This window comes from Macrosteles quadrilineatus, unplaced genomic scaffold (assembly GCF_028750875.1).
Source record: "Macrosteles quadrilineatus isolate MER2022 unplaced genomic scaffold, UCM_ALF_1.0 Scaffold_2__2_contigs__length_208266976, whole genome shotgun sequence".
NCBI classification, from domain to species: Eukaryota; Metazoa; Arthropoda; class Insecta; order Hemiptera; family Cicadellidae; genus Macrosteles; species Macrosteles quadrilineatus.
This window is the reverse complement of record NW_026542595.1, coordinates 8,907,854-8,923,216: the sequence shown is the minus strand read 5'-3', so window position 1 is coordinate 8,923,216 and position 15,363 is coordinate 8,907,854. Positions and strand designations below refer to the sequence as shown.

Here is a 15,363-nt window from a genome sequence, read left to right as displayed (position 1 = left end):
AGTATAGTTTGTTCAAATAATGGTGCAATATGACAAAAAATATAGTTCATCACACTGGCCAAAAGTGTCTTTATAGTTTTGTATATAATTTCAGTTTACCCATATCAAGAAAGGTTGAGACTTTGAGGTAGATGTGTGTCTTGAGATGGTAAAAGTTAGTAGGAGGTCGAATAAGCCAGATGCAGTCATAAGATTTGATTGAACCACCTCGTTCCACCATGTTCATCATTGTTATTGCTCCACCAAGATTCTCAACATATCCACCACAATCTGTAATCAAAATTCAAATAGTTATAACCATCATTGTGACTTTTTTAACTATATTGGAATGAAATAATTCAGTATGGTACTTAGGCCTACTAGTTAATTGTCATTTGAGACCACACAAAATCTCATCTGTAACGTAATAAGTAAATAAGTACATACTAAAGCGATCCTGAATCTACTCAGTTTATAACCTAATCGATATAAGGTAAGTAATAAAAACATTTAAGTTATTAAGGTGGATTCGCTTTAACAAATTATCTTTGAAAACTGCATTTGGTTGTATAAACAACATTTTCATCAAAGCCTTTAGAAGCTTTGGCCAAAGGGGGAAAATAGTCCTCTCCGTTGCAAAGCACGGGTACAGCAGATAGTAGGACATATCCTGATACAATCGTAAGGGAATATGTCAATGGAAATCTAGGCAGGTAAATGGTCATTGGAAGTTCTAGCATTAATTTTGTAACTGTTTTTCTGCACATGTTTATTGCATATGATAGACAGGTCTTTGAACTATGGATTCAGACAGTGAGTGATAAACTACCTTTATGAACTAAAATTGGCTGACCTTTGCAAAAATGTTATTCGTCTTTTACACTCAATACTACAGAGTTATTAAATACCCCTGCTGCAGCAAACCTGCCGACTAAGCGAATTTCCGTTTGCCTGGATTGATTTTCAATTAATCTATTAAATTAAAAGTACCTGGGGACCGAGCTTTGCTCAGGGGAAATCATAAGTTTACTCTGTAAGCAGTCTTAGTATTGCTGATACATTAATCCATTCCCAAACTCCACACTGCTCGCCTTTACTACTTCCTCCACAACTCCATACGCCGTGGACCTGTTTCCCTCCATTTTATACCATTTTAGGATTGCAGATACCTTAATTTAATCGTCATAAACAGTTTCCACACTCCAGACCGCTCGCATTTACTACTTCCTTCACCACTTCCTACGTCGCGGACCTGTTTCCCTATCTTTCCATAGCATTTTAGGATTGCAGATACTTTTATCTAATCGTCATAAACAGTTCCCACATTCCGCATAGCTCGCCTTGACTACTTCCTTCACCACTTCCTACGTCACGGACCTGTTTTTCTCCCTTACCATATCATTTTAGGATTGCAGATACCTTATTCTAATCGTCATAAACAGTTCCCACACTCCGGACTGCTCGCCTTTACTACTTCCTTCACCATTTCCTACGTCACGGACCATTTTCCTTTCATTTCCTATAGCATTTTAGGATTGCAGATACAAATAAATAAATAAATATATCTTTATTGTCATATAAACGTATTACAGATTACATAGCATAAGCTACAAAAACAGGTGACATTGTCAATATAATCATATATCATAATAAGTACCTAAAATACTAAAAAATAAACAATGATTCTTAGAAATAATTATTTGGGTTGTTTTATAAAACATAATATTTGCTAATTTAAAAAATTACCATCATTCAAAAAATTCGTCAATACTATAATATATTTTGTTTACAAGAAATGAGGCAAGGGTGCTTTTAAAAGACGTTTTGTTTATTAAATCTTTATATTTTGGTTGCAGTTTACTAAACAATTTCTTTCCATATATTTTGGTGTTTTTTCTATTAATTTTAATCGGTGAATCGGAAACTGAAAATTCTTTTTGAAACGGGTGTTATATGGATGGTCAAAATTCTCCGCACATAAGTTTTCAAAATTTGACTGTACCATTAATAAGGATTTAAAAATGATTAAACTTGGTACAGTCATTATATTAAGTTCTTTAAAAATTGGTCTACATGAATGTTTTCGTTTAGCAAATGTCATTATTCTTAAGTATTTTTTTTTAACTTTAAAAATCTTCTCTATTTCTGATGAGAATCCCCAAAATTCAATCCCATAATGCAATATTGAATAAAAATAGGCATAACTAGTTGTTTCCAGTTAATAATCTTAACTATATCTCAATATATTAAACAAATTTAAATAACCTTTTAACTCTTAACTTATCACTACGAAAAAAAGAACAAACTTTTAAGAGCTAAACTTTTAATTACAATAAATAAAAATGTTAAGCTCGATACTGTTTTAATAAAGGTTCTAACAGAGTAGGCTTACAGAATACTGACTGACCAGTTAAAATTGTCATCTTACTTTTAAAAGTTAAATGAGAAACTCTTCCCATACTATGTTTTTTGTTAATACTCTAACGTCTTTAGCCAGATGACTTTGGTTTCGTTGTTCTTTAACCATTATTTTTTGATCATCAAAAGCGTGGCATCTTGACATTGCTACGTACAATGCCCCATGCTGAAAGCAGGACTCTGGCATATAAAGACCAAATTTTTCAAGTGTCTGTCCTTGAATTTTTGTAATGGTCATGGCAAAAGCGACTCGACATAAGAAATGTCGACGTTTGAATTTTAGGGGGAAATTTCCTTCTGATAGTTCTAAACTTAATTGGGGCAGTAACACTCGTTTTCCAGCCGAACTTCCAGTAATAATTTCAAGATTTAGGACTTTGTTATTCATCTCTTTACCATTAATCTGGTTCCATTAACCAGTCCTTTTTGTGGATTTAAATTCCTTAGTAAAATTACAATTACACCTTTTTAAAGGCATAATTTGTGAGGAGGCAAACCTCTTAGTGCTAAAGTGTGAAGAAATTCACCAGGTATATGTAACTGGTCACCCTCTTCTTGAATCAATTTGTCCACTGAGTAGTAAACTCGACTGTCATTATTTAGTTGCTCAACTATTTTATTATTTATTTCGTCACAACGTTCATTCTTTGGTGAAAGTAGTGCATGATTTATTTGTCTTTTTTAAAGCGTCTTCAGAGAATCCTTCACTGAAGATTTTGTCAATGATATTTTCATTCACAAAACATTGTGGTGGAAGAAGTATCAATGCATCACCAAGATCATTATGATAGCTCTCATGGCCATTCCCTATTCGGAAAAGATATTCAGCAAATATTGATTCCCTTGGATTAGCTCTCATGTTTTTAGCAAGTGAACTTTTTTTAAACATATTGGCCATAATGGTGATCTATCCATTTCATCAATCATCATTGTATTTTAAAGTAAACTGAAAAATAAACAGTAAAAGTAAATTAAAATGATATAAAAGAGGTTATTTTTATGAAGACAGATGTTTTTAAAAGGAAATGAATCATATGTTTGATAAACTTAACTAAATTTTCACTTATATTTAAAAATACATGGAAACTTTAAAGTCCAATGGGGCGAAGCACATTGAACTGAGCGTGACAAAAATTATTCCATGACTTCTTCAGATAATTCCCTTTAATTTGACACATCAATCATCAAAATCGGTTAATAAATAAAAGAGATTTGCTGTGCACAAGAAATTCCTTACGGAATTAGAATAATAGATATATCATTAAACGTGTTTTCATATCCAAAATATTTCTCAAACAAAGCATTTAGAAACAGCCAGAATTAAGCTTATGTAATATGTTTTCAATGCACTTGGCCCAGGTTAAATTTGAATCAACATACAAACCTAAAAATTTTGTACATTTGACAGTTTTGGTTCTTGTTTTATGTGTGAAATTTCGGGATTGTATCGTATTAAATTTTACTAGTTGTGTTTTTTCTGGATTTAATTTTAGTCCGTTTATTTCAAACCACCTTCTAAGATCCATTAAAGCGTCTTCTACTTTCACCCATAAATCATCCTCCGTTTTAGTTTTAACAACAGCAGTTGTGTCATCTGCATACAGTATTAAATTATGAGAAATATTTTCAGGTAAGTCATTTATATAAATTAAGAAAAGAAGAGGGCCTAAAATAGAGCCCTGTGGGACACCTACTCTAATTTCACTCCATTCAGATTTTGACTGCAAGCCTCCTTTTAAAACAACAGTTCTTTGAAATCTACCTGTTATATAAGATTTCAACCATAAAATAGATTTCTTAGAAAATCCATAAATTTCCAGTTTTTTCAAAAGAATGTCATGGTTGACACAATCAAAAGCCTTGGATAAATCACAAAACACCCCCATTGTACTCTGTGACTCATCCAAGGCCCATGACACTTCATTAACAAAATGGGATATAGCGGTCATTGTGCTGCAACCCTCTCTAAAACCAAACTGTTTACTACTAAATATATTGTATGTTTCCGAGAAATTATAAATTTGTTTATAAGCAATTTTTTCAAGAATCTTTGGAAAAAGAAGGTAAAAGTGATACAGGCCTATAATGGTCAGGATTATGCTTTTCACCTTTCTTAAAAAGTGGCTTGAGTTCTCCATATTTAAATTGTTTAGGAAATATGTTGTTTTGAAATGATTGGTTAATAATAATTGTGAGAGGTTCTGAAATAGAGTCTATATGACTTTTTTTCATGAGATCCACCGAAATTTCATCCCATCCCGCAGATTTTTTATTTTTAATGATTTGATTACTTTGACTACATCTTTTTGCTCAATGGCTTTAAAATCAAAATTAAATAGTTGTTTACTAGTCATTAAGTTCCTTGTCATATTTAGTGCCTCAAATTCACATGGTGATGTTCCCATTTCATTGGTTATATTGGTAAATTTTTATTAAAGAATTCAGCTATTTCTTTTACGTTGCTAATGGTTTTATTTGAGAGTTTAATATCAGGAAAACTATTCTTGACTTTTTTACAACCTAGCTCTGATTTAACAACCCACCACGCAGCCTTGCTCACATTTTCTGATTTGTTTATGAATTTAGCATTGCACATCCTTTTAGATTGATTACAAACTTTCTTGAAAATTGTTTTATACTTTCTAACATAATCCTTAAAGAGTCCGTCGTTTGATTTTTTTGCCAGTTTACTAAGTTCTGGTTTATTTATACTAGATATTCTAATACCCTTTGTTACCCAAGACTTCTTTTGATTCTTATTTTTGTTGTTGTAAAACTTTAAGGGAAAAGACTCTTCAAAAGTATTGTGAAAATGGCAAAAAAAGTTAATACAATTTTCTTCAAAACATTTTTTTACAGATACATCTTATTTTATTTCTTTAATATTATTTACAAAACTTGTGACATTGGCTTTTGAAAACATTCTTTTTTTAGTTGTATTATCTGTTCTGTCCTTATTATCCTCAAATGAGCTTTCAAAAATGTTTATAAACAAAGCCCTATGATCTGAAAGACCCAATTCTAAGTTCATTGTCTGGACTGAATATTGTGAATTTATTTTTCTAGTTAAGATATTATCTATGCAGGTTCAGTGTGTTGCGTAATTAGAGTCGGTGATGTAAAGTTAATTTTAAACCCATATTGATTTAACAGAGAAATAAAATCTTGTTTTTGATGTGGATGGCTACAGTCCTCCAACAGATCAATATTAAAATCCCCAGTTATGTATACATTTCTTATTTTTGTTGTTTTGTTGAGCATTATAAATAACCTTTCTGACTTATTGAGAAAAGACTTAAAATTAGTTACATAAGGAGTCCAGTGTATATTGAAATTACAATAATTTTTAAAGTAAAAATCTCAATGCATGATGATTCAAAAATAGAATTTTCGTTTAAAACACAGAAATCATCTCTTATAGTGTACTCTAAACTATCTTTTATTAAGATGCAGGAACCACCATGGCTACCTTATTCCCTACAACAAAAATGGGCAATTGTATAATTTGGGATGCTATTTAAAATATTTATATCTACACTCTTAAGCCAATGCTCGTTCAAACAAACAATAGGAATATTTAAATTTTCTAAGATTATCTCAAGATCATTTTTTTTACTCATCAACCCACCCTCAATGTTAAGGTGCATTAACCACAAAAATCTCTTTTCAAATTTAGCTGATTTACAGACTGGCCATGAGCCTTTAGTATTATAAGCATTAGCATCATTTAAAAAGTCATGAAAATCTAAATATATAAAAGGCAAAGCCCTCACTGACTGACTCACTCATCACTAATTCTCCCACTTCCCACTTACCTAGAAGGCTGAAATTTGGTACACTGATTCTTTAGGCATTAAATAGGAAAACTAAGTGGTTTTTATTCTGATCGGACTCTCGGGCTCCGCCCCAGTGGCTCTGGAGTTTCCCATGTTAACCTAATGAGTACCGGTACTCATATTTAAATGGAATTAATGAATCTTAACAGCTGTTTCAATTAAACAAGTTGGTTCTGTTCTATGATGTTAAATAGCATTAAAGTTACAAGGATTACCAACAGGGTGCAGCACTATTATTTTTTTCAAATATTTTACAACAGCTAATTTTAAACCAAAAGTGAGTGAGCGTAGCGAACGAACTTCAATCTGGAGGCGAGTTAGGGTAGCGAACGAGCTAACCTGAGGGCAAGTGAGCGCAGCGAACGAGCTCCTACCGTAAAGGTGAGTGAGCGTAGCGAACGAACTTCAACCAGGACGTGTGAGCACAGCGAACGAGCTCCAACCTAAAGGTGAGTGAGCGTAGCGAACGAACTTCAACCAGGACGTGATTGAGCCATGCGAACGAGCTCACATATGAAGTTAAACAGGGCAAAGCCCGCGGGTACAGCTAGTTATTACATACAACACAAAAGTTTTTAATTTTTTTAGGGTCGCTTAGTGGGGGCATTTGCTTTGCAAGCTTAAGTTTTGAAGGTGGGTTTCCTCTAAAAAACAACCAACCTCCATGGAGATATTAATTGATTCACATGAGCTAGGGTTATTGGAGGAACAGTGATTCTTAACTAAATTTTTTACATTTAAAATTGGACTTGAATTTCCATCACAATTTCTCTGCTTTAGCGCTTTACTAGAAGTGAGAGCGCCCGACACTATTTTAACACTTTCACAGACTGATGTATCCAAGGGTGGTTGGATTCGTTCTGGTGTAGTATCTCGAGGTGGCGACATTGGTTTCTCTGATGACTCCTCAATCTGAGTAGCTTCAAGGTCCAGGGGCAGTAATGACTCACTGGCTGAGTCGTTCAGATCTTCACCATGTGTTGACATCTGGCGTGTAAGTTGGCCGTCATCTCCAGGTGCTTTACAATCAGACGAAACTATCTTAGTTGTGTTTGTTTTGTTACCAGAGCCCTGTGAGATTTCCAAAGACTGCTGCAGATTCTCCGAAGATGAAACAGGCGGGTTGATGCAAGCATCAGTTAGACTATTTGGGGCATAAATTTTACAAGAGCAACTGTCAATTGTTCTCCTTAGCTGATCCAAAAATGCAGTATGTGATAGCCCATTCCATAATTTTCGCTGAGCAGATGGTTGATCACATGACACCACATATATCGTAGCATTAGTCATTTTGTGCAGCTTTACAATATTTTTTGCAAAGTGGTTGAGAGGTACTAAGTCACACACACAGCCCATTGGAGAACATATTAAAGTATCAAATTTCTTTACTTTAAAATCCTTGATCAATTGTTCAAACGCCTCATCATACGTTGGTAGTGTTGGCTTTCCTCTATATTCTTCCTTTGTGAAAAGACTATATAATGTGGCACCCCCTGATTTAGTCTGGCAAGTCAATCTTGTGTTGATGAAGTCTGTGTCCTTAGGTCTACCAAATATCTTACAAAACACAACCACTACACCAGCAGACATGTTTCTGTAGTGTTGGATATCTCTTGATATGGTATGCGCAAATGCTGTGGTAGGGGCTTTTTTGTTAGCATTAATCACTTCCCACATGTTAGCTTCGATGACATTAATGGTATTTTTTTTTTATGCAAGTAGACTGTGTTTGTTCTTTAGATCCAACAACAGTTTTAATCATTGGAACAAATATTTCTCTAATCATTTTGGATATTTGTATTTTTCCTTGTTTGTTTAAGTGTAGTCCATGTTGTGTATAAAACTGACGAGATAGTTTATTTATAGCCAAAAAGGTAGCATGGTTATACTCTGACACAAGTGCTTCAATGTCCATGTGTATGTAATATATTCTATTATTTAAACCAGGAGTGTGATGTCGGTAAGGGAGTGCTGATATCACTACATTAGTGTGTTTAGTGCTCTCCATCAGCCATTTAACGGTTTCACAATACCTCTTCTCTGTGTGTTCAATTACATTGTTGGATCCCCCCAGCACAATAAGTGTATCAGCTTTTGAAAATGAACTTGTAAGGCCTTTTACATCCTTTATTACATTTTCCATTGTTGCATTTGGCTTAAATAAACAGTCAATGTCATATTCATTATCCTGCCATATCTTTGTTATGTTTGACCTAAGATGTCTACCATGGCTATCAGCAAGAATTAAAATCCGTCCGTTGGTCCTTTTTGTTGTTTTTTTCAACTTTTTTGTAGGGTTCTTGATGCTTAAGTTTGAGTGATTAACTTGAGGGTCCTTGGACATAGACAGCGCCAGTTTTTGACTATTATGGGTCACATAAGATTTTTTGAGATTCTGTAATACCTCAAATTTGTTTGTTGTAACAATAGGATCCCTGTTGGTGAATTTCAGATTCTTTGATTTAGACTTTACTTCGGTCCATCCTATAGATTTAGCAGTTACAATTTCCTTACTGTTAGTTCTAGTGACAGAAACATACGATTTTCCCTCCTTTTCAATCATGAGGGAGTAGAACAATTTTTTGTTTAGAGTTGGTAAGTTTTGTATGAAGTAAGCCAAAAGTGAGCGCTTTAGTATAACTTCCTGTTCTGATAGTTTTTTATTTTGTAGATAGTTAATATTCAATGAACCAGTAGTAACAACATCCTGTACCAGTGACTCAATAATCCAACAGCAGTAGATGCCACAATCAAAACTGTTAGGCTGCTGTGGTCCATTCAGTGATCTAAAACATGCTGAAGATTCCTCCCCACCCAGATAGTCGGATAACTTGTGGGCGACTTTTTTTGCAGAACTGAGGTTAAAGTTGTTGAGAGAATCAAATTACAAAAATTCATTTCCAGTTCTTTCTAAGATTAACACGCTCCAATGAGTTCTGCTAACTACTCCACACAAATCTACAGAATCGTTTATGGGCATGATAATTAATTTCTTGTCTTTCACAGCGAGAGGGTCAAGGAAACAGTGGAAATCTGGTGAGTTTTTAATAGTGTGAACTACCAATGGATTAATTATCACGCAAGATGTTGAAGCCAAAATTTGATTGTTTAACGTATCCAAGTAGGGCTGGAGGGTCAAATCTGATATCCATGATTCTCCTAATAATTCTGACATAATTAATGATTTATTATTGCATGCAACATCTGTTTTGGTCTCCAAAGATTGAATAGTTTTAACATCAGCCTGTGTAGGTTGAGCCAGTTCACAGGTGGATGTAGAAGAAGTAGCTGTCTGAGGTTCACACTGGACCGCACATTCTATCATTTGGGGTGCATATGTTTTAGGTAAATAATCGGGGATGGAAAATATCTCTTCAGTGAATTCCAATAAACGGGTGTCAGACTCGATGGAGTGATCAAGAACACATTTAAGTTGCTTCTCGAGAGTTGCATTGTGCTCTTTAAGTCTCTTATTCTCTTCGTGTAGTACCACTACTGCAGGGGAAGTAGAGTCATGTGCATAATTAAGCTGCTTTAGAGAAGACTCTGCTGTAGGAGTGCACAACTGTGCTGGTGTTGATGTTTCAAAAGGGTATTTATCACATGGTGATGACTGAGTAGAGGACTCTTCACTTGAAGACTTTGGGGATAGAAGCGACCTCATTGTGACGGGATGAGGGCCTGTGTGTTTATTAACTGATGCTAAGATTGCTGATTTATTTGTATCAGTCTTAGTTGAGTTGCAATTCCTTCCAAGGCAGCGCCAAGTGATTTCGCCATTTTTGGCCACATAGTTTTGCCTATATTTATAATTATTAAATATAATATTTGGTTTCCCATTTTTAGTTTCCTTAATTTCAAAGTCCATGGCTATTTGTAGGTTCCAATGTAACTCATAATAAATTAGCAAGCACCTTCAGATTTTTTAATTCTATGTATAACTATTGGCAAGTAATGTCTATAATTTTAATGATTTGGTTAGAAATGATACATCTGTCTCATATAAAATGCAGTCAAGTAAATTAATAAAACAAAAATATCAATAAAATCTTCTATTTAAACTAACATATTAAAAGGCAAACATCAACAATAACAATGAATGTTCATAGTCCTTAATCTACCTAGTCCTCATATACCTTAATCTAATCGTCATAAACAGTTCCCACACTCCGGACAGCTCGCCTTTACTACTTCCTTCACCACTTCCTACGTCGCGGACCTGTTTCCTTCCCTTCCCATAGCATTTTAGGATTGCAGATACCTTAATCTAATCGTCATAAAAAGATCCCACACCCCGCACTGCTAGCCTTTACTACAATGTATTGAGTAATCTTCAGTATATTCTTTGCTCAATAGTAACAAGTGATGTTTTTCCTTTTGTACTGTATTTTGTAATTTGCTAGTATACTGTGGGTTGATGGCTTATTATGAACACATGTTACAACTTACAAGTCTTTTGTTTACTTTTTCCTTGTTATTTTATTCAACCACATGGTTACTTAATACTTAGCAACCCATAAGACTAATGTTAAAAAAATGTGACTTTCAGTTTCATTTTTCTACGTAATTAGATTTTTCTTGGCAGTTCTAACTGCAGTAAACTCGTTTTTAGGCCAGGAATAAACTATTTACAATATTTAAAGAAAATCTCCGAAGCCGTTTTTGATATCTTTGTGCAAGCAAGCAAGCATATATACATACATACAAGCAAACATTGCTCATATTAGAGTATAGGATTTATCTTTAACGCGTACCTAGGTCAGCTGCTACAGGGAAACTAATAGTGTGTTTTTCATTAAAATATCAACAGCTTAGTATGAAATAAATAAATCCGCCAAGTTTGATCAAAATATATATTTTGATCAAACTTGGCGGATTTATTTATTTCATTCATAAACAGGCCAACTAGAACATTTTACAATATTCTCCATAAGAATAACATGAGAATTTTAAATTAAAATTTTTTTAAATTTTCTCCGTAACCAATCACCCTACATAAACACTTTGATATACTAAATTATTTTCTTTTTAAAGCTCTTTAAAAAGGTCTGGAGAAAAATTGATAAATTTTGTAACTTACTTGGGTAAATTCATTTATAACTTTTCAAAGTTGACAGAGCCTTTGCGCAAACTACTGAACAAGGGAATAGCCAGGGTTTGGGATTTTGATCAAAAGACAGCATAAAAAAGCTAAATGAAGCTCTTGCGTCACCTCCTTTGCTCCGTTACTTTGACCCAAAACTTCCCATAACATTATCAGTTGATGCAAACTCACATTCTGTTGCATCAGTGCTCCTACAGGAAAATCGACCAGTAGCATATTCTTTCAAATTAAAAGAAAACACTGTGTGTTTATATTATAATGATTTATCACTACCCAATTGGTTGAATATGTTTTACAAAATTTGTTATTGGTAGTGCTTGTAATTTAGACTAATAAAACTTGGTTCAGGTTTGTACCTTTTACTAATTAAGCTAAGTTAAGCCTAGATTAAATTACTACGTAAGAAGTAATGAAGGAAGTTGTAAGGCTCGCAGTGCAGAGTATGGGTACTGTCTGCCTAAATTACAATTATGTATCTGCAATTCTAAGATGCAATGGGAAGGGGGAAACAGGTCCACGACGTTGGGAGTGTTGATGGAAGTAGTAAGGGCGAGTACTGCGGAGTTTGGGAGTGGATTTATGTATCTGCAATACTAAGACTGCTTTCAGAGTAAACTAATAATTTTCCCCGAGCAAAGCTCGGTCCCCGGGTACTTTATAGAATATAAAAGGCAAAGCCGTCACTGACTGACTTACTCACTCACTCACTCACTCATCACTAATCTCTCACTTATTTACCTAGGAGGCTGAAATTTGGTACACCGATTCTTTGGACAATTAATAGGAAAACTAAGTAGTTTTTATTTTAATCGGGATTTCGGGCTCCGCCCCAGTGGCTCTGGAGTTTCCCATGCTAACCTTATGATTTGCTCTGGAGTTTCCCATGCTAACCTTATGATTGTTCATATTTAAAAGGAATTTCTTAACAGCTGTTTCAATTAAACAAGTTGGTTCTGTTATATAATGTTTCATAGCATTAAAGTTACAAGGATTACCAACAGGGTGCAGCACTATTATTTTTTTAAATTTATGACTACAGCCAATTAGCAACCAAAAGGTGAGTGAGCATAGCAAACGAACTTCAACCTGGAAGCGAGTTAGCGCAGCGAACGAGCTAACCTGAAGGCAAGTGAGCGGAGAGAACGAGCTTCAACCTAAAGGTGAGTGAGCGTAGCGAACGAACTTCAACCAGGACGTGGTTGACCCATGCGAACGAGCTCACTTGTGAAGTTAAACGGGGCAAAGCTCGCGGGTACAGCTAGTACTTATAGAAAGACAAATGATTAAGCTGAAGGATTTCTTTACAATGCAAATTTAATGAACTAAGAATAGGATGTTACATTGAATGGGGTTTGTTATTTAAATTAACAAATACAGGGTCGCCATCTTTGGTTTAGCCTTGCTCTGTAAAATAGAACAATGATTTTACAATAAGATATAAGTTTAATTACATAAATCTTCTCAGGGAGGGGAACTCGGCTGGCTAAAAAGATCTTCAAATATTTTAATTTATAAAATAAAATATGTCAATTATTATGAAAAATGAGATAATTAATTGATATTGCCCTTAGGCTTGGATAGGTAAGTTAAATAGTCCAACAATGAATAGTATCTATATAAAAGGCAAAGCCCTCACTGACTGACTGACTCACTCACTCACTCATCACTAATTCTTCTACTTCGCATTTACCTAGGAGGCTGAAATTTGGTACACTGATTCTTTAGGCATTAAATAGGAAAACTAAGTGGTTTTTATTCTGATCGGACTCTCGGGCTCCGCCCCAGTGGCTCTGGAGTTTCCCATGTTAACCTAATGAGTACCGGTACTCATATTTAAATGGAATTAATGAATCTTAACAGCTGTTTCAATTAAACAAGTTGGTTCTGTTCTATGATGTTAAATAGCATTAAAGTTACAAGGATTACCAACAGGGTGCAGCACTATTATTTTTTTCAAATATTTTACAACAGCTAATTTTAAACCAAAAGTGAGTGAGCGTAGCGAACGAACTTCAATCTGGAGGCGAGTTAGGGTAGCGAACGAGCTAACCTGAGGGCAAGTGAGCGCAGCGAACGAGCTCCTACCGTAAAGGTGAGTGAGCGTAGCGAACGAACTTCAACCAGGACGTGTGAGCACAGCGAACGAGCTCCAACCTAAAGGTGAGTGAGCGTAGCGAACGAACTTCAACCAGGACGTGATTGAGCCATGCGAACGAGCTCACATATGAAGTTAAACAGGGCAAAGCCCGCGGGTACAGCTAGTTATTACATACAACACAAAAGTTTTTAATTTTTTTAGGGTCGCTTAGTGGGGGCATTTGCTTTGCAAGCTTAAGTTTTGAAGGTGGGTTTCCTCTAAAAAACAACCAACCTCCATGGAGATATTAATTGATTCACATGAGCTAGGGTTATTGGAGGAACAGTGATTCTTAACTAAATTTTTTACATTTAAAATTGGACTTGAATTTCCATCACAATTTCTCTGCTTTAGCGCTTTACTAGAAGTGAGAGCGCCCGACACTATTTTAACACTTTCACAGACTGATGTATCCAAGGGTGGTTGGATTCGTTCTGGTGTAGTATCTCGAGGTGGCGACATTGGTTTCTCTGATGACTCCTCAATCTGAGTAGCTTCAAGGTCCAGGGGCAGTAATGACTCACTGGCTGAGTCGTTCAGATCTTCACCATGTGTTGACATCTGGCGTGTAAGTTGGCCGTCATCTCCAGGTGCTTTACAATCAGACGAAACTATCTTAGTTGTGTTTGTTTTGTTACCAGAGCCCTGTGAGATTTCCAAAGACTGCTGCAGATTCTCCGAAGATGAAACAGGCGGGTTGATGCAAGCATCAGTTAGACTATTTGGGGCATAAATTTTACAAGAGCAACTGTCAATTGTTCTCCTTAGCTGATCCAAAAATGCAGTATGTGATAGCCCATTCCATAATTTTCGCTGAGCAGATGGTTGATCACATGACACCACATATATCGTAGCATTAGTCATTTTGTGCAGCTTTACAATATTTTTTGCAAAGTGGTTGAGAGGTACTAAGTCACACACACAGCCCATTGGAGAACATATTAAAGTATCAAATTTCTTTACTTTAAAATCCTTGATCAATTGTTCAAACGCCTCATCATACGTTGGTAGTGTTGGCTTTCCTCTATATTCTTCCTTTGTGAAAAGACTATATAATGTGGCACCCCCTGATTTAGTCTGGCAAGTCAATCTTGTGTTGATGAAGTCTGTGTCCTTAGGTCTACCAAATATCTTACAAAACACAACCACTACACCAGCAGACATGTTTCTGTAGTGTTGGATATCTCTTGATATGGTATGCGCAAATGCTGTGGTAGGGGCTTTTTTGTTAGCATTAATCACTTCCCACATGTTAGCTTCGATGACATTAATGGTATTTTTTTTTTATGCAAGTAGACTGTGTTTGTTCTTTAGATCCAACAACAGTTTTAATCATTGGAACAAATATTTCTCTAATCATTTTGGATATTTGTATTTTTCCTTGTTTGTTTAAGTGTAGTCCATGTTGTGTATAAAACTGACGAGATAGTTTATTTATAGCCAAAAAGGTAGCATGGTTATACTCTGACACAAGTGCTTCAATGTCCATGTGTATGTAATATATTCTATTATTTAAACCAGGAGTGTGATGTCGGTAAGGGAGTGCTGATATCACTACATTAGTGTGTTTAGTGCTCTCCATCAGCCATTTAACGGTTTCACAATACCTCTTCTCTGTGTGTTCAATTACATTGTTGGATCCCCCCAGCACAATAAGTGTATCAGCTTTTGAAAATGAACTTGTAAGGCCTTTTACATCCTTTATTACATTTTCCATTGTTGCATTTGGCTTAAATAAACAGTCAATGTCATATTCATTATCCTGCCATATCTTTGTTATGTTTGACCTAAGATGTCTACCATGGCTATCAGCAAGAATTAAAATCCGTCCGTTGGTCCTTTTTGTTGTTTTTTTCAACTTTTTTGTAGGGTTCTTGATGCTTAAGTTT

The 15,363-nt window shown here is 35.1% G+C and overlaps 1 protein-coding gene across 2 annotated transcripts in view; it reads right to left on the bottom strand.

Annotated features, from left to right (window-relative positions):
• LOC128985784 (uncharacterized) overlaps positions 1–15,363 on the bottom strand; it is a 130,285-nt gene that overhangs the window by 47,686 nt on the left and 67,236 nt on the right. For both annotated transcript variants that reach the window (XM_054405655.1, XM_054405656.1), the window contains exon 8: positions 100–270. In XM_054405655.1, coding sequence (XP_054261630.1) covers positions 100–270 — 171 coding nt within the window. The remainder of the gene's footprint in view (positions 1–99; positions 271–15,363) is intronic.